This window comes from Dryobates pubescens, chromosome Z, assembly GCF_014839835.1.
Source record: "Dryobates pubescens isolate bDryPub1 chromosome Z, bDryPub1.pri, whole genome shotgun sequence".
Taxonomy (NCBI): domain Eukaryota; kingdom Metazoa; phylum Chordata; class Aves; order Piciformes; family Picidae; genus Dryobates; species Dryobates pubescens.
In genome coordinates, this window is record NC_071657.1 from 120472969 (window position 1) to 120492141 (window position 19173).

At 52.7% G+C, this 19173-nt stretch overlaps 1 protein-coding gene across 1 annotated transcript in view; it reads left to right on the forward strand.

Moving 5' to 3' along the window:
* TNPO3 (transportin 3) overlaps positions 1-18542 on the forward strand; it is a 34141-nt gene extending 15599 nt beyond the window's left edge. Inside the window, exons 7-23 of the mRNA XM_009900286.2 lie at positions 1366-1504; positions 3065-3211; positions 3890-3997; positions 4889-4980; positions 7138-7277; positions 7698-7889; positions 9270-9361; positions 10779-10855; positions 11101-11161; positions 12024-12164; positions 13056-13172; positions 14144-14238; positions 14395-14551; positions 16238-16405; positions 16520-16632; positions 17844-17935; positions 18065-18542. Coding sequence (XP_009898588.2) covers positions 1366-1504; positions 3065-3211; positions 3890-3997; positions 4889-4980; positions 7138-7277; positions 7698-7889; positions 9270-9361; positions 10779-10855; positions 11101-11161; positions 12024-12164; positions 13056-13172; positions 14144-14238; positions 14395-14551; positions 16238-16405; positions 16520-16632; positions 17844-17904 — 1900 coding nt within the window. The 3' untranslated portion in view covers positions 17905-17935; positions 18065-18542. The remainder of the gene's footprint in view (positions 1-1365; positions 1505-3064; positions 3212-3889; positions 3998-4888; positions 4981-7137; positions 7278-7697; positions 7890-9269; positions 9362-10778; positions 10856-11100; positions 11162-12023; positions 12165-13055; positions 13173-14143; positions 14239-14394; positions 14552-16237; positions 16406-16519; positions 16633-17843; positions 17936-18064) is intronic.
* Positions 18543-19173: the final 631 nt, after the last annotated feature.

Below are 19173 nucleotides of genomic sequence, written 5' to 3' on the forward strand. Positions count from 1 at the left end.
CATCTTCAGACCTGCTTAGGCCTAGAAAGGAAGGGGTCCCTTCCTCCACGGCACATCCTGGCGCTGTTTAGCCTGGAGAAGAGGAGGCTCAGGGGAGACCTTATTGCTGTCTACAACTACCTGAAGGGAGGTTGCAGCCAGTGGGGGGTGGTCTCTTCTCCTTGGCATCCAGCAACAGAACAAGAGGACACAGTCTCAAGCTGTGCCAGGGGAAGTTTAGGCTGATGTTAGAAAGAAGTTCTTCACAGAAAGATTGCCCAAAGGAATGGAGGTGGTGGGTGTGGTGGTGAGGGAAAGTTCAGTTCTCCCCCCCCCCGACCAAGAAACCACGGCTCAGTCAGTCGGAGAAGCGAAAATGGAGAGGCTGTATGTGCAAGCAGATGAGATGCAGTGAGTATGTACACAATATACAGGATTTACAATAGATACAGAAATATACAGCAAAGAATGTAACACAGATAAAAACTTCCCCTCCTCCAGGGAGAAGGGTTCCCCCCAGCTGTACCCCCCTTCTCCCCCTACCTCCCTTTTTTCCCAAAAAAGGGTTAGAGAGAGAAAAAGGTAATTTTTGAGGAGGAACTTCTGTTAGCTCAGAGCATGTGCAAGAATTAGTTTCTTCTCTGGTTAGCTCAGTTAGTTCAAGGTCAACTCCGGCCAGCACAGAGGAGAAACAGCAGCTGCACGGAGAGACTGAACCAGACAGATGGAAAAAAAGACAGACTGAACTGACTGAGGTTCAAACTGAACTAAAGCTAAACATTTAAAGTTGCATTCTACCAGTCTACCAATGAAATTTGTTTAGACTTATCTCTGTTTTCATTTTCACACCAAAACATTCAGCCAGAGTGTTCCAGCAACTGTCCCCTTCTTAAAGGCATAGCCTAAAACGGTCACAGTGGGGTTAGCATCCCTGGAGGTGTTCAAGAACAAACTGGATGAGGCACTTAGTGCCATGGTCTGGTTGATTAGTTAGGGTTGGGGGATTGGTGGGACTTGAGCCTTCCAACCTGGTCGATTCTGTGGTTCTGTGAAGGAGGTTTACCTGTTTGTCTACTGAAAGGTGGCACCTTCTAGGTCCTGGCTTAGACTTGAGCTGGTTTGTAGCCACCACCCTGCACCTCCTTGCCCAATGCTGTTGGGTTTGGAGAAGTTTGCTCAGCTCTTCAGTTTCTGAAGATTCAGTTTATCAGAACTCAATGTTTCCACCTTCTTCTGAAGTTCCTTTTTCAGTGTTGCCTAACTCTTGACAGGAAACTAAAGCAGAACTGAGTGTCTTCTGAGAAGACAAGACCTTCCCAGACCCAAGTAGGATATCTGGTGCCCAGAAGAGCTTTTTGACCTGCTGTCTTTGTTTTCCTCCACCAGGGTGCTCAATTACTGCCGTGTTTTCACCGAGCTGTGTGAGACTTTCCTAGATAAAATTGTTTGCACGCCAGGTCAAGGCTTGGGTGACCTGAGGACTTTGGAGCTGCTGCTGATCTGTGCTGGTCACCCACAGTATGAGGTGAGTGAAGTTTTGAACCCCATGTTCCTCAAGCCCCATCATCCAGAGTTGAGTCAGAGGAAACTTCCCCCCCCAGCTTTCTCTTATGTTGCCCACATGGTCAAGAGGCTTCAGTTCCTCTGAGCTGCTGACCTCAAAATGCCCACTCTGTGGTCATGTGGCTTCAGATGAAGGCATCTCATAGTTCCTTCCCAAACCTATTGAAGATGTGGTCTCTTTTGTAACTACCTTTTCTTCTCCCCAGACTGAGTTAAATCCCAGGAGCTGGTCCCTAGTTGACTTGTGTGTGGGTTTGGTGGCTGGAGGTGCCTTCTCAGAGGGTTTGTCCTGCTAAATCTTAGCACAGAACGGTTTGGATCAAAGGAACCTTTCACGGTCATCCAGTCCAACCCCTCTGCAGTCAGCAGGGACCATCTGCAACTAGAGCCCCAGACAACCTGACCTGGAATGGCATCTCCCTTCTCTCTGGCCAGCCTTGGGCCAAGGTCTCACCAGCCTCAATATAACAAATTTCTTCCTTATCTCTAGTCTGAATCTCCCTTCTCCCAAGGAACAAGCAACAGGATGAGAAGAAATGACCCCAAGCTGCTCCAGGGGAGGTTTAGGTTGGACATGAGGAACAGTTTCTTCCCCAAAAGGGTTGTGAAGGCCTGGCCCAGGCTGCCCAGAGCAGTGGTGGAGTCCCCATCACTGGAGGACTTTCAAAGCCATGGAGATGTGGTGCTGAGGGCCATGGTTTGGTGGTGCCCCGGCAGTGCTGGGTCAAGGGCTGGACTTGATGACCTTAAAGGTCTTTCCCAACCCAAGTGACTCCATGATGGGAGGAGCAGGGAGGTGCCAGCAGGATTCCTGGGGCGTGCTCCCCTCCTTCCCTCCAAGCTGAAGGTCCAGCTGATGCACATATGGATGGGAGGTGGTCATGGACTGAGCTAGTCCTTTCTGCCTGGGATTTCCAGAAGCTTTCAGAACTCTGAGTTCTGGAAGTTCTGAAAGTCCATCAGAACTGAGAACCAGCAGGGGAGGTAGCTCAGAAACAGCAGGTGCTGTGATGCCACCTCTGGAGGCTCCTTTGCCGTGGAGACAGTGGCGTAGTTGTGCTCCATCAGGTCCCTGTGGTGCTCACTTGGGATTTGGGGCCGCTTCTAGTTCCCTCACGAGGTCCATTAAGCTCAGTCCTCCTTGCCCCATACCTGTGATGTTTGGAAGGACCTGAAGCTCTGTAGGTGCTCCTCAAAAAGCCTCCAAAGCTTATCACTGGCAGATGTGGCTGATGTGGGACAAGGTGATGTCCACGCTCTGAAACAAGAGGTGGTTCTTGTGCTACAGTGTTGATTTTGCAGGGAAGGGACTTTGCTTCTTGGGGCTGCTGACAGCTTTTCAGGCAAAACCTGGTGGCTTTCAAACCCTTTGTGGACTGACAACGAAGAGAGGAGGTCTGAGAGGCTGGAGCAACCACATTTCCTCATCACAGCGTTGATGGAAGCCGCCGTAGCACCGAGCATAGGAGAGAGCCAGCCTCTCTGTTGCTAACCAGAAGTGGAATTTCTCTTCCTAAAACAGGTGGTAGAAATTTCCTTCAACTTCTGGTACAGACTTGGGGAGCACCTCTACAAGACGGACGACGCCGTCATCCACAGCATCTTCAAAGCCTACATCCAGCGCCTTCTGCACGCGCTGGCCAGGCACTGCCAGCTCGACTCGGACCATGTAAGGCTGTGGTGTGGTTTGCTTCCTCTGGAGGCAACCAGAAGGTTGGACTAGTTGATCTTTAAGGTGCTTTCCAGCCCAAACCATTCCATGAGGCCATGTGTCTCGCCTTGTTGCCACATGCTGGTGGCTCTCCATGGCAGAAAGATGAAGTCAGTTGATGTCTTGAAGTGCTTTGAGTGAAGGTCTAACAGCTCTTTTGGTGTCTAGTTGTTTGAAGGTGACCTTCTCCTGCCTCTCCTTCACTGATTTTCATGTTGGCACATGCCCCATCCCCTTCCCAGGGGTGATTGTGTTGGAACAAAGCTCACCCAGCTCAACAGCAGTGCTGTCATCTGCTTCCTTGAAATCTGGGATGGTTTATCCTTCTCCCATCTCTACCTCAGCTCTTCATCTCCTGGGTTTCTGTCCCTTCATCCCATCTCCACCTCAGCTCCTTACCTGCTTGGTTTCCATCCCTTTATCCCATCTCTACCTCAGCTCCTTGATTTCCATCCCTTCACCTCTGTGGCAGAGCAGGAATGTCCAGGCCATTGGTGTTCTGATCTGGGGAGAAGAGGGCAGGAATGATGGATCCCCACTCTAAAGTGGAATCACACGGTCCTGTCCTAGCTGCTGGCGAAGGGATTCTGGATTTCTCCAAGCTCCTCTGACCCTTTTCTTCTCTCTCCCTCTTAGGAGGGTGTCCCAGAGGAGACAGATGACTTTGGAGAGTTCCGGATGCGGGTCTCGGACCTGGTGAAGGACCTGATCTTCCTGGTGGGATCAGTGGAGTGCTTCGCTCAGGTGGGTTTGCAGGAGCATCAGGAGGAATCCATGCAGGAGGTCACCCAGCTCTGGTGGCCTTCAGGCTGTGGAGAAGTTCATACACATCATCTCTTCCTGCACTAGGAAGCAACCACGTGTAGTGGTTTAGAGGTGGTTTAATCCACCCACACCCAACATAAAGCACAGCTCACCCAGCTGGAGGAGCCAATGAAGGCTGTGTTTTACAAGCAGTAATGCAGTGCAGTGAAGAGACACAAAACAGACAGGATTTGCAATGTCATACAAGAATTTACAGGAAAGAACACAGCACAGGGGAAATCCCCCTCAAAGGAGGATTCCACCTTGGGTTTCCCCCAAACCTCTTTCCCTCCTTCCCTTTCCCCTAGTGGTTAATTAGGTGAAAAAGGAGGAAAAGAGAGAAAAGGATTTTAAGGGAAATTTGTTGGCTCAAAGCAGTTGTTAGAGAAAAGTTAGTTCTCTTATCAGTTTCAGTCCAGGGTCAGCTGCATGCTCTCTGGCCAAGAAATGAAAGACAGCTGGAGTGAGTGAGAGAGAGAGAATGTGAGAGATACTTGCTATCTCACATCTGACCAATGAAATTTGTTTAGAATGAATCTCTGTTTTCCTTTTTTGCACCCAAACACTCAGCTAGAGAATTCTGCAGCTGTCTTTTCTTAAAGGCACAGCCTAAACTGTCACACCATGTCTTGAAGGACTGGTGGGAGAAGCCAGAGGTCTCACATTTGGGGTGCTGGGTGAGGAAGGGTTCTGTGGTCCCAAAACTTCAGGGTGGTCTTGTGGGGCATGGAGGTTTGTGCAGGTCCAGCATGTGATGTCACAGAGTGGGATTGGTGACCACAGAAGCTGGATTGTGGTCACCTCGTTGGTGACTGATTCTCTTTCTTGCAGCTTTATGCGACTCTGAAGGATGGGAATCCCCCCTGGGAGGTGACAGAAGCTGTCCTCTTCATCATGGCCTCCATAGCCAAGAGTGTTGACCAGTGAGTGTTGACCACCCTGCTCATATCTGTGAGGGCTGTGGGCTCAGAGGTAGTCTCTGAGGGCAAGAGACACCGCAAGTATCTCAAGGATGCTCCTAGGAACCAACTTTCCCAGGCAGGATCATTTCAAACCCACTGATGGAGTGGTCTTGTAGCTCCAGGGTTGAGATCTCCACTCCCTGGCCAAGAATACGGGTCCTGCATGAAGCAGTTGGACCTTCTCAGGGCTCTTCTGCTTGCCTGGGCACTTCCATGGAATCACAGAATGGTTTGGGTTAGAAGGGACCTTTCAAGGTCGTCTAGTCCAACCCCCTGCAGTCAGCAGGAACTTCTTCAAGTAGATGATCTTCCTCACAGCCTCAAACAACCTGGCCCGAAACGATAGCAAGGATGTGGCATCTTTGGGCAGCCTTGGGTCAGCGTCTCACCACCCTCAGCATACCAAATGTCTTCTTTATTTCTAATCTGACTGGATTTGAGTCCAGCAAAAAGCAAGATCAGGTTTTTGCCCATACTGGTTATATGGAGGTCTTTCTTCATCCACCTCCAGGTAGAGTTGTCCCAGATACCTTCAGGGAAGGTTAACTCACTTTTCCTCCCCAGTTAGTGGCAGTGCAAGCATCAAGAGCTGACATCCAGGCTGGTGAGAACACAGTGAGGAGTTCTCCCTGCTGACAGCCCTGCTGATGTGGTGGGACAGCTTGAGTGGCCTTCACCAGGCTGAGAACCTTCACAGGAGCCTGGGGGTGTCACCATGTTTAGTTTCCTGCTCCTGTTATCTGTGTCAAGGCTGCTCCTGGTGGGTTTTTCTCTTCAGTTTTTTTTTTCTCCTTTGTTTCCAAGTGAACATCTCATGGCCTTGCTGGAACACTGGAGCCTGTTCCCATCAGCATGTCCCACAAAGCTCATTCCTCATTCTTCCTCATCCTTCATGGCTCCACTGAACTCGGCTCTGTTTTTGCCATCTGGTGCCAGGGGTTCATCAGTGTGGGCTGTGAGGACCCTGGGAGCACCATCCCAAACTGGGAACAGGTTCCTCTGCCTTTCTGTAACCCCTGGAGGGTTAATTGTCTTTGTCCTCCTGCTTCTTCCGGGAAGGACTTAGATCTCAGCTCCCACAGCCCTGACGCCCCCACTAGCCCACATCTTGGTCAGTTTGCAGATGACTTCGAGCTGGGTGGGAGTGTTGATCTGCTACAGGATCAGGAGGATCTACAGAGGCATCTGGCCAGGCTGGAGGCTAATGGGATGAGGTTCAACAAGGCCAAGTGCTGGGTCCTTCACTTGCGTCACAACCACCCCATGAAGGCTCCAGGCTTGGGGCAGAGTGGCTGGAAATTGCCTGGTGGAAGAGGACAGCAGCTGAGGATGAACCAGGGTGTGTGTAGGTGGCCAAGAAAGCCACTGGCATCCTGGCTTGGGTCAGCAATGGTGTGGCCAGCAGGACCAGGGCAGGGATTGTCCCTCTGGACTGCGAGCACTGCTGAGGCCACACCTGGAATCCAGCATTCAGTTTTGGGCCTCTCATTCCAAGAAGGATATTAAGGGGGTGGAGCAGGTACAGAGAAAGGCACCAAAGCTGGGGAAGGGTCTAGAGAACAAAGAGAAGGATCTGGAGAACTTCTGAGGAGCAGCTGAGGGGCCTGGGGTTCATCCTGGAGAAAAGGAGGCTGAGGGGAGACCTTCTGGCTCTCTAGAATTCCCTGAAAGAGGCTGGAGCCAAGTGGGGTTTGCTCTCTACTCCCAAGGAACAGGACAAGAGAAAACAGCCTCAAGTTGCCCCAGGGGAGGTTCAGGTTGGACATGAGGAACAATTTCTGCCCTGTGAGGGTTGTCAAAGCCTTGGCCCAGGCTGTTCAGGACAGTGGTGGAATCCCCATCCCTGGAGGGGTTTCAAAGCTGTGGAGATGTGGTGCCGAGGGCCATGGTTTGGTGGTGACCTGGTAGTGCTGGGTTAAGGATTGGACTGGATGACCTTAAAGGTCTATCCCACCCCAAACCCTTCTGTGATTCCATGATCTTCAGCACACCAGAACTGCAGGGCTTTCCTGGCTGATTTGGGGTGACACAGGAGACCATGATGTCCACACAAACCAGTCTAAACCTTCTGGGACCCACCTCAGAACTAACCTCTGCTACTTTTTGCCCCCCTACCAGGGAGAACAACCCAACACTGGTGGAGGTGCTGGAGGGGGTGGTTCACCTCCCTGAGACAGTCCACACTGCCGTGCGCTACACCAGCATCGAACTGGTGGGAGAGATGAGTGAGGTGGTGGACAGGAACCCTCAGTTCCTGGGTGAGTCCTTCCTGCCATGGCACCTTCTTCACCCCAGGACCCTGTTCCCTTATCCCAAGACCCCATCCCTTCATCCCAGGACCCTGTTCTTAATCCCAGGCCCCATTCCTAATACCAGGACCTCATTCTTCACCCCAGGGCCCCATTGCTTCACCCCAGGACCCCGTTCCTTATCCCAGACCCTATCCCTAATCCTGGGACCTCATCCTTCATCTCTGGACCCTATCCTTTAACCCCCAAACCTTCTCTCTTCATCTCTGGACCCCATCCCTAGTCCCAGGACCTCATCCTTTACCGCAGGACCCTATTCCTCATCCTAGACCCCATCCCTAATCCCGGGACCCCTTCCCTTCACCCCAGGACCCCTTCCCTTCGCCCCAGGCCGTACTCCTCATGCCCAGTGCCTCCTGCCTTCCCCAGATCCGGTGCTGGGCTATCTGATGAAGGGTCTGTGTGACCGGCGGCTGGCCTCGGTGGCAGCCAAGGCCATCCACAACATCTGCTCGGTGTGCCGGGACCACATGGCCCAGCACTTCAACGGGCTGCTGGAGATCGCCCGCTCCCTCGACTCTTTCATGCTCTCTCCAGAGGCTGCTGTTGGGCTCCTGAAAGGTGGGTGTGGAACTAATTGTCCTTGGCTGCTTCCTTTTGGGATGGAGGACGCTCATCGTGGGTTCTACAGCTCCGTTCCCACGTCGTGTTTTGTGGCAGGCCCTAGAGTCTCTGAATCCCAGCACGGTGGGGGTTGGAAGGGACCCCTGGAGATCATCCAGTCCAACTTCCCCTGCTAAAACAGGGGCACCCCCAGCAGCTTGCCCAGGATCACAATGGCCAAGCAGGGTTGGAATAAAGAAAAGTCCTCCAGAGGCTAGGGAGTCCCAGCGGGATGAGCAGCCTGTCCCGGGGATACCACAGTACATTCAAGGTTGGAAGGGACCTCAAGAGACCATCGAGTCCAACCCCCCCGCCCAAGCAGAATCACTTAGGGTAGTCTGCACAGGCATGCTCCAGGTGGGTTTTGAAAGTCTCCAGAGAAGGAGACTCCACAACCTCTCTGGGCAGCCTGCTCTGGCTTGGTTGCTTCTCACCGAACCTTTGGCTGTTGGGCATCATGGGCATCACAACCATGGTTGGTCTTGTGTCCAAGCCTCAGATTCCAGATGGATTCAGGTGCTGCTGAAACCTTTCAAGATGGAGTAGCAAAGGGAGGTTTTGCAGCTGGGGTCTGGGACTAAAGACACAAAACTCTCCTTTTTTCACTCATTTTCCATGTGAGCAGCATTAGCCACACTTCTGAGCTTCTCCTTTCCCTCCACAAGGTGTTTTCTTCTCCTTCAGAAGAAATCCACAATCCAAGGAGAAGTTGGTTGTTTATTCTTTTTTCCCTCTTGGTGTTGCCAGTCCCAGCTCTGTTGTCCCACCTCTGTGGTGGGGTGGGTTGTGTTCCTCCTCCTTTTGCTTTGATGTGGCAGCAGGGAGTGGCTCCAGCTTCTCTTCCTCTTTCACTGATGTGGGAACCCTGAAGTTCTTGAGCTGTGAGGGTCAAAAGAAGCTTCCTCACACTTCATGATGCTGTGGGGTAGGGATGAGGAGACCATATGGACCTGCTGGGCTGCCCAGATTCATAGAATGGTTTGGGTGGGAAGGGACCTTAAAGATCATCTAGTTCCAGCCACCCTACCAAGGCCAGGGACCTTCCACTAGACTAGATTGGTCAAGGCCTCTTCCAGCCTGGCCTTGAACACCTCCATTGGCTTTAGATCATCCCTGTAGATCATTCATTCCTCCTTCCTGCCCCACAGAAAGTATTTTGGTGTCTGGTTCAACCCAAAAGTTGCCTTCAAGCAGCAGAAGAACATCTCTCAGGCTTGGGAAGCAGGTTCCCACTCTTGCCCTGGAGCCAGTTTGAGAACCTTGCTCCTGTTTGGGTTTCATCCACAGCACTCCTACACTGCATTCCTGCTCCTCAACCCATCTCCTCTTGCCTTGCAGGAACAGCCTTGGTCCTCGCCAGGCTCCCCTTGGAGAAGATAGCAGAATGCCTCAGCGAGCTCTGTGCCGTCCAGGTGATGGCGCTGAAGAAGGTATGGCATGGGTGGAGCTGTGCTAATGTCCTCCTTCTCCTGGTTTTGGATGGGGCAGATTGGTGGCCATCAAGGTGCCATCACTCTGTCTTTGCCTGGTGGCTTGAGCTGCTGTGATGGTGTGTCACAGAAATCCCAACGTGGTGGGGGTAGGAAGGAACCTCTGGAGCTCATCCAGTCCCAATCCCCTGCTCCAGCAGGGTCACCCACAGCAGCTTGCCCAGGATCACAATGGCCAGGTGGGTTTGGAATCTCTCCAGCCAAGGAGTCTCCACAACCTCTCTGGGCAGCCTGCTGCAGGGCTCCACCACCCTCAAAAGCAAGATATTTCTGCTGGTGGAACCTCCTGGGTTGCAGTTTGTGGCCATTGCCCCTTGTCCTGTCACTGGGCATGGACGAGAGTCTGGCCCCACCCTCTCACCTCCCACCCTCTCACCTCCCACAGCTCCTTTAGCTCTTGCTGAGCCCCTCTGGGGCTGCTCTTCTCCAGGCTCAACAGCCCCAGGGCTCTCAGCCTTTCCTCCTCACAGATGCTCCAGGCCCCTCAGCAGCTTCAGAGCCTCTGTTGGTCTCTCTCCAGTAGCTTCCAGTCCCTATGGCAGTGGGGAGCTCAGAACTGGACCTAGTTCTCCAGATGTGGCCTCCCTAGGGCAGAGCAGAGTGGGGCAAGAGCAGGACCCTCCACTAGCCCTGGTTGAACTTTGTGAGCTTTCTTTTCCCCAACTCTCCAGCCTGGCCAGGTCTCACTGGGTGGCAGCACAGCCTGATGGGGTGTCAGCTTCTTCTCCCTCAGTGGACACACAGAGTCCAGGATGGAGGCCATCCCAAGTCTCTCCTGGCTGAGGGTTAAATGGGAAGAACATGGTCCCTGGAAAGCAGTTTCTGTGCCAGGAGCCCAGGAGCCTTCCCAAACCCACCTCAAATGCAGCAAGCAGCTTGTCACTCTGCATCTCCAGGATGGAGATGGGGGGAACTTGGCTTCCCCCAAATGGTCTAGGCCATTGTGGTCCTAGTGCCTCTTCCATGGAGATCCAGGATAATGGGAAGCAGAAAGCTCAGAAGATGACAGGGAAGCCTCAAGGAAGGGATGTGCACATCTGTTCTTTCAGGATGACTTGTAGATGCACATGAGAAGTCCTTGAGAACTCCTGCCTTCACTACCTGCTCCTGGTAGCTCTCACCCCTTGGCAGCTTCTCTTCCACCTCTTACCCCACTTCCTTCTCCTTCAGAGACCTCTCTGAGTAGGTTTTCAATGTGGAGGAGTTGATTTCAATGTAACCTTCATGCGTGTGGCTGAGGCTGAGAGGTGTCTTGGTCCTTGGAGATGCTGTGGCCTCCTCCAGGCAGAGTTTATTCAGCAGCAGGGCTGCCCACACTCCCCAAATCCCTTCTTTTCCCCTTTGTTTTTTTTTCCAGCTGCTCTCTCAGGAGCCAAGCAATGGCCTCTCCTCAGACCCTACTGTGCCCCTGGATCGACTTGCTGTCATATTTAGGTAAGAAAAGTGGAGCTGGGACAACTTCTGGAGGAGCTTCTTGGGTCAAAGCTTCTCAGCCAGAGACTTAAAGCCAAACTAATCGATGGCTGGAAGCTGCTTCTTCACCAAGGTCAAGGTTCTCCTGCCCTTCTGAGCCTCTTCTCATAGCCTCAGAGGGTGGTTGAAGCTCCCTGAAGCTCCCAAGCCCGTTTCCTCATCTTTGAACGCCACGAGCCCGTTAACCCTTTGCTTGCTCTTCACAGACACACCAACCCCATCGTAGAAAACGGACAGGTCCATCCGTGCCAAAAAGTTATTCAGGAAGTAAGTGCCACATGGAGAGAGACTTTTTGGGTGGGAAGATTCATGGGAATCTTGGTTTGCTCACAATCTCCATCCAGCTGCCCATCAGATCCCCGTGTCCAACATAACCTCTGGGAGGAGCTGTGGAGGGGAGGATTTGGAGCTTCAACCCTCACCTTGGAAGGGGGGACCTGACTCTGGAAGTGTCCCAGGTGCTTGAATTTACTCTTCCAAAGAGCTGATCTGCTGCTCCAAAACCTCCATAAAGCTAAATTACTCCCCTAGAAAGTTGATCTGCTCCTCAAAAAAGCTGGGCTGCTCCAAGGAGCTCATTTACACCTTCAAAAAGCTGATTTACTCCTCCAAAGAGCTTAAATACTCCTCCAAAAGCTGATTTACCCCTCAAAAAACCCTGATTTACTTAAAGATCTGATCTGTGCCTCTAAAAAGCTCATTCACACCTTTAAAAAAGCTGCTTTACACTGCCAAAAAGCTGAAACACTCCAAACAACCTGATTTATTCCTCCAAGAAACTGATGTACTCCTCCCAAAAAGCTGATCTACTCCTCCAAAAGCTGATTTGCTCCTCAAAAGAAACTGGTTTACTCCAAACCCCTGATTCAGCCCTCAACCCCCCTGATCTCCTCCTGCAGAGGCTGATCTCCTCCTCCAGAAGCTGACTTCCTAGACCACCAAGCTGATCTCCTCCCAAACCCAGTTCATTTCCATCTCTACCAAGGGCACCTCATCTTCTTGTGCCCCAGCTGTCACTTCCCAGCCATCGGAAGGCCTTGGGTGGTTTTTGGAGAGGAGGACTTCGGTGTGATGGGATCTGCTGTGTCCTCAGGTCCCCTTTTAACCTTTCCTGTGCCTCTCTGCTCAGATCTGGCCGGTGCTGTCGGAGACCCTGAACAAGCACAGCGCCGACAACCGCATCGTGGAGCGGTGCTGCCGCTGCCTGCGCTTTGCTGTCCGCTGCGTGGGCAAAGGCTCTGCTGCTCTCCTGCAGCCACTTGTCACCCAGGTATGGAGAAAAACCTGCTCTCCAGCACCTGCATGGAGATGATGGTGGTGGAAAATGCTTGCTGAATTCATCTCAGTGGTTTGTGGGCAGCTGCTAGGCAGAAACTGGTGGTGGGAAATGCTGCCGGCGTAGAGTTCCTCCATAAATCTTGGAGGAACCTTGGAACTTCAGAGGAGAGCTGTAGGTTGTTGGAGCACTTGATTTGGAAAGTATGTCAGGACCCCAGCATGGTTTAGGGGTTGGGAGGGACCTCTGGAGATAAGAGAGTGGAGCCTTGGAAGTTGAGGCCTTGAACAATCTGGTCTAGTGGGAGGTGTCCTGCCAATACCAGGGGGGTTGGAATTAAATGATCTTCAAGGTCCCTTCCAACCCAAACCATTCTGTGAATATATGAACCTCAGAGGAGAGCTTGGTGTGGAAGATATCCCAGAATCTCAGTATGGTTAGGGGTTGGAAGGGACCTCTGGAGCTCATCCAGTCCACCCCCACTGCTAAAGCAGGGTCACCCACAGCAACTTGTCCAAGATCACAATGGCCAGGTGGGGTTGGAAGCTCTTCAGAGGAGACTCGACCACCTCTCTGGGCAGCCTGCTTACCCACCCTCAAAAGTAACAAGTTGCTCCTGATGGAACCTCCTGGCTTCCAGCTGGTGCCTGTTGCCCATTGTTCTGTCCCTGGGCACCACTGACAAGAGTCTGGCCACATCCTCTTACCCCCCCACAGGTCTTTCAGCTCTTGCTGAGCATTGAGCAGATCCCTTCTGGGGCTGCCCTTCTCCAGGCTCAACAGCCCCAGGGCTCTCAGCCTTTGCTCCTCACAGGGATGCTCCACCAGCCCAGTGCTGGTGCTGGCTGGCACTGGTGCTGCCAGGTGGTGTTTGTCTCTCTGCAGATGGTGAATGTGTACCGGGCACACCAGCACTCCTGCTTCCTCTACCTGGGCAGCATCTTGGTGGATGAGTATGGCATGGAGGAGGGCTGCAGGCAGGGACTGCTCGACATGCTGCAGGTGAGGGCCTGAGGGCCACCAGGCTGGGTTCCTCTTGTCTGAGTCACAGCATCATGGAATCACAGAATGGATTAGGTTGGAAGGGACCTCCAAGGTCATCCAGTCCAACCATTAACCAAACACTGCCAGGTCACCACCAAACCACGTCCCTCAGCACCACATCCACGCAGCTTTGAAACCCCTCCAGGGGTGGGGACTCCACCACTGCCCTGGGCAGCCTGGGAGCCAGGCCTTGACAACAAAGACATTGTTTCTCATGTCCAACCTAAACCTCCCCTGGTGCAGCTTGAGGCCATTTTGTCTTCTTCCATCACCTGGGAGAAGAGACCAACCCAGACCTGGCTCCAGCCTCCTTTCGGGGAGTTGTAGAGAGCCAGAAGTCCTCCCCTCAGCCTCCCTTTCTCCAGGCTGAATAACCCCAGGTCCCTCAGCTGCTCCTTACAAGTTCTCCAGACCCTGTTGCTAGTTCTGCAAGCCCTTCAACAGCTTTCTTGCCCTTTTCTGGACATGATCCAGCCCCTCCCCATCCTTCTTGGAGTGAGGGTCCCCAAACTGAACACTCAAGGTGGCCTCACCAACACCCAGTCCTGGGGAACAATCCCTGCTCTGGTCCTGCTGGCCACACTTATTATTGATCCAAGCCAGGACTAGGTTCTCCTTGGGTGCCTGGGGGGCTTGCATGAAGCAGAGCAGTTCCCACCAGACCTGGGCTGGTCCCAGCACTTCTCACATCGGTGGCTGGGTGAACACAACCAAAGAGAAGTCGTCTTTGGTTGGAGCAGAACTGGTGAGTGGAGGAGCTGGTAGTTGAGGAAAGGATTGGTGCCTCAGGGCCCATCAAGATGAGAAGTCCATCGATGTAAAGGGGAGGAGCTGGACTCTGATCCACTCTGCTGTGGTCCCTGGTGGGAATCCTTTAGAGAGCAGGACACTTTGAGCTGCAGTCACACCTAACTATGACCTTCTCCTAGGCCCTGTGCATCCCCACCTTCCAGCTCCTAGAGCAGCCCAACGGTCTCCAGAACCACCCAGACACCGTGGATGACCTCTTCAGACTAGCAGCCAGGTAACCACGCTCCCTTGTCACCTTGCTGCTCCGTGGGGCACACCTCAGCCGCGTCTTGTGGAGCCATGCCCACGAGAGCCCCCCGCCGCCTCCACGGGCAGGTGGGAGAAGCCGCCAGCAGCACCTTTCACGGCCGCCTGCCCTGTGCCCTCGCAGGTTCATCCAGCGCAGCCCTGTCACCTTGCTGCGCAGCCAGGTGATGATCCCCATCCTCCAGTGGGCCATCGCCGCCACCACCCTGGATCACCGGGACGCCAACTGCAGCGTCATGAAGTTCCTGCGTGACCTGATCCACACTGGGGTGGCCAATGACGTGAGTGGGCTCCTTCATGGAGTGTCAGGGGCAGGAGGGGACCACGAGAGATCACCCAGTCCTGCCAGAGCAGGATCACCTAGACCAGCTCACACAGGAACTCACCCAGGCTGGTTTTGAGTATCTCCAGAGAGGGAGACTGCACAAGCCCCTGGGCAGCCTGTTCCACTGTTCTGTCACTCTCACAGGGAAATAATTCTTCCTCCTGTTTCCATGGAACTTCCTGTGCCTCAGCTTCCACCCATTGCCCCTTGTCCTGTCACTGGGCATTGCCTGGCTCCATGCTCCTGGCACTCACCCTTTTCACATAAACATGAATGAGGTCAGCCCTTAGTCTCCTCTTCTCCAAGCTCCCAGCTTGGAGCCCCAGCTCCCTCAGTCTCTCCTTGTAAGGAAGATGTTCCACTCCCTTAATCATTTTTGTGGCTCTGCACTGGACTCTTAAGCAGTTCCCTGAGGTCCTTCTTGAACTGAGGGACCCAGAACTGGACACAATATTCCAAATGTGGCCTCACTGGAGCAGAGGAGCAGGAGAACCTCTCTTGACCTACTGACCACACACCTTCTAATCCACCCCAGAATGGCATTGGCCTTCTTGGCCACAAGAGCACATTGCTGGCTCATGGTCATCCTTCCATCCACTAGGGATCCCCTCTCAGTCTTCTCAAGACTTAACAGCCCCAGGACACTCAGTCTCTGTTCATAGGGAAGATGCTCAAGTCCCTTAATCATCCTCATGGCTCTCTGCTGGATTCTCTCCAGATACTGTAATCTGTTACTCTTTTCCTGTAGCTCTGTTTAAGGGAGGGTACAGCCAAAGCTCACTCTCTCCCTCTCCTCCCTGCTTTGGATGCTGTTATCTTTATGGTTTGTGGGGGAGAGGCTTTCTCCTGGCCTAGGCTGGCAGCAAATTTCCAGCTACACCACAGGGCCTGTTGAGGCCTAGTGTGGGGGCAGCTTGGCTGCTCTTGGGCCTGCTGAGGCTGACTGGGGTGGGGGTATGTGGAAGGCTCTGGAAGATTTTGGCCTGGTAGACCCAGGTGAAGAACTGAGCCTAATTTGTGGATGTCTTCCTTCTACCTGGAGATATCTTTTGTGTGTATTTGTAATTAGAATTTCCATTTAAGCTTCCAATCCAGCATGGAGCATTTTTGTTTGACTCCTTGGGAAGGGCTAAAGTATCTTTTATGTCCTTTTGCCCTGGGCAGCTCCTGGTTCAAAACTAGGACATCCTCCTAGAGCAATGCATCCTTGTCCCTTCAGAATAAATCTTATGAGGAGCAACTGAGGGAGCTGGGGCTGTTTAGTTTGGAAAAGAGGAGGCTGAGAGGAGACCTCATTGCTCTCTACAACTACCTGAGGGGAGGTTGCTGAGAGGCTGGTGCTGGTCTCTTCTCACAGGTAATTAGTGACAGAACAAGAGGGAATGGCCTCAAGCTGTGACTGGGTAGGTTTAGACTGGACATTAGGAACCATTTTTCCCAGCAGGAGTGGTCAGGGATTGGGATGTGCTGCCCAGGGTGGAGTCACCAAGCCTGGATGTGTTTAAAGGTGGTTTGGATGTGGTGCTTGGGGATATGGTTTAGGGGTGAGCCTTGTGGAGTGGGGTTAATGGTTGGACTTGGTGATCCTGAGGGTCTCTTCCAACCTGAACGTTTCTGTGATCCTGTGATTCTCCTCCTGCAGCATGAAGAAGACTTTGAGGTGCGGAAGGAGCTGATCAGCCAAGTGATGAACCAGCTGGGCCAGCAGCTTGTCAACCAGCTCCTGCACACGTGCTGCTTCTGCCTGCCGCCCTACACCCTGCCCGACGTCGCCGAGGTGCTCTGGGAGATCATGCAGATCGACCGGCCGGTGAGCAGGAGGGATGAGGGGACCTCAGAACCTTCATCCCACGGCCAAAGCCCAAACATGGGCCACCTCAGGAGGGTTTGGCTCCACCTTTTGAGCTTCTCCTTTCTTCTGCAGACATTCTGTCGTTGGCTGGAGAACTCTCTGAAGGGTTTACCAAAGGAAACGACAGGAGGAGCCATCCAAGTCACACACAAACAACTGACCGACTTCCACAAGCAGGTCACAAGGTGGGTGAGTGGTGCTGGAGCCCCTGAGCTGGGCCAGGACACTGAAGCATTGGAACAGGCTGCCCAGGGAGGGGTGGAGACACCATCCCTGGAGGTGTTCAAAAAATACTGGGGACACTTGGGGACATGGAGAGGATGGGTAGGAGGTTGGACTTGATGACCTTAGAAGTCTTTTCCAGCCTTAATGATTCTATGACACAATGCCAGGAGCCAGGATGCTGAAGTTGGCTCTAGAACGTGGTCCTTGGCACCTTGGTGTTCTGCCAAGGTTTGGTGCTCCCCACTGCTTGCCACGAGTTGTTCGTGTCTCTCCAAGAGCCAAGTGTGCTGGTGGGACGTCACCCTGAATCCTCCCAGGTGGCTCATCTGGGGTGTTTCCAGCACCACACAGCTGTGGGAAGTGGAGCTTTGGAGACCACATGCTGCCTTTTCCATCACTGAACTGGTTTTTCTGCTCTTGCTTGAAACCTGTGGAGCTTTCCCAAGCCATCCCCCAACCCATCCTCCATCTCCTCATCCCTCTGAGTCACCAGATCCTGCCTGGACCTGCTTCTGTGGCTGGGATCAGCCCAGCAAACTCCAGAGTAGTGGCACACGGGTCTCCTCCATGGGCTTCTGAACCTGTTTGGTTGCCACAACATCTCCCAACCGACCTCCTGGTCCCCACTCACCATCACATACTGGTTAGGAGGTTCCATGTGAACATAAGGAAAAACTTTTTCACTGTGAGGGTGGATATGGATATAAACAGGAGGTTCCACCTCAACAAGAGGAGGAATTTCTTCACTGGGAGGGTCACAGAGCACTGGAACAGGCTCCCCAGAGAGGCTGCAGAGTCTCCTTCTCTGGAGACTTTCAAGACCCATCTGGATGTGTTCCTGTGTGACCTGTGCTGGATTCTATGGTCCTGCTCTGGCAGGGGGGTTGGGCTCCATGATCTTTGAAGGTCCCTTCCAACTCCTAACATCCTGTGTGTGAGGGTGACAGAACACTGGAGCAGGCTGCCCAGAGAGGTTGTGGAGTCTCTTCTGGAGACATTCAAAACCCAGCTGGATGCATTCCTGTGTGACCTACTCTAGGTGATCCTGCTCTGGCAGGGGGGTTGGACCCGATGATCTTTTGAAGTCCCTTCCAACCTCTAATGTTCTGTGATTCTGTGACACTATCCATGCTTCCCTGATGTCACCTCCCATCTTTTGTTGTTGCTGCAGTGCTGAAGAATGTAAACAAGTCTGCTGGGCTCTGAGGGACTTCACCCGCTTGTTCCGATAGCTCCTGCTCTGGCACGGTGCCCGTCTCCCAGGTAAGAGCCAGTGGTGGCACCATGGGCACCGTCACCCTACCCCATGGGTGGGACCACAGGGCTGTGACAGAGAGGACTGACCCCCTCTCTTGTGCCCCCCACCCCCTTTCCCCCCCCCCCCCCTTTTAGGAATGTCTTTTTGTTAGAAGACTGAAAACAAAGCAAAACCAAGAATGTGTCCCACAATCAGCAAGGCTCCTCCTGGCCAAGGGGGCTCTCACTCGCTCCAGCCCGGAGAGCTGGTGCCGCCTGCGCGAGGATTCCCGCTGGATTCGCTTCCCAGTCAACAAACGAGGGGGAGAAGCCCAAGAGAACCATCAGAAACCCAAAAGAATTGTCAGAAGCCCCAACAGAACCATCCAAAACTGTCAACAAAACCATCCAAACCCCAACAATCATCAAAGGTCATCCACAGAACCATTGAAAATCACAAACAAAACCATCAAAGACCCAACAGAGCCATCAGAAACCCAACAGACTTACCAGAAACGCTCCAAAACTCAACAGAACCTTCAAAAAAGCACCAACAGAACTATTAAAGCCCCATCAAAACCATCCAAACCCCAACAGAACCTTCAAAAGCCGCTGTCAAAACGATCCAAAACCCAACTCAACCATCAGAAGTCACCAACAGAACCATCAAAAAAACCCAGAACCATTGGAAATCACCAACAGAACCATCAAAAACCCAGAACCATTGGAAGTCACCAACACAACCATCAAAAAAGCCCCAGAACCATTGGAAGTCACCAACACAACCACCAAAAAAAACCCCAGAACCATTGGAAGTCACCAACACAACCATCAAAAAAGCCCCAGAACCATTGGAAGTCACCAACACAACCACCAAAAAAGCCCCAGAACCATTGGAAGTCACCAACACAACCACCAAAAAAACCCCAGAACCATTGGAAGTCACCAACACAACCAGCAAAAAAGCCCCAGAACCATTGGAAGTCACCAACACAACCACCAAAAAAGCCCCAGAACCATTGGAAGTCACCAACACAACCACCAAAAAAACCCCAGAACCATTGGAAGTCACCAACACAACCAGCAAAAAAGCCCCAGAACCATTGGAAGTCACCAACACAACCATCAAAAAAGCCCCAGAACCATTGGAAGTCACCAACACAACCACCAAAAAAAACCCCAGAACCATTGGAAGTCACCAACACAACCATCAAAAAAGCCCCAGAACCATTGGAAGTCACCAACACAACCACCAAAAAAAACCC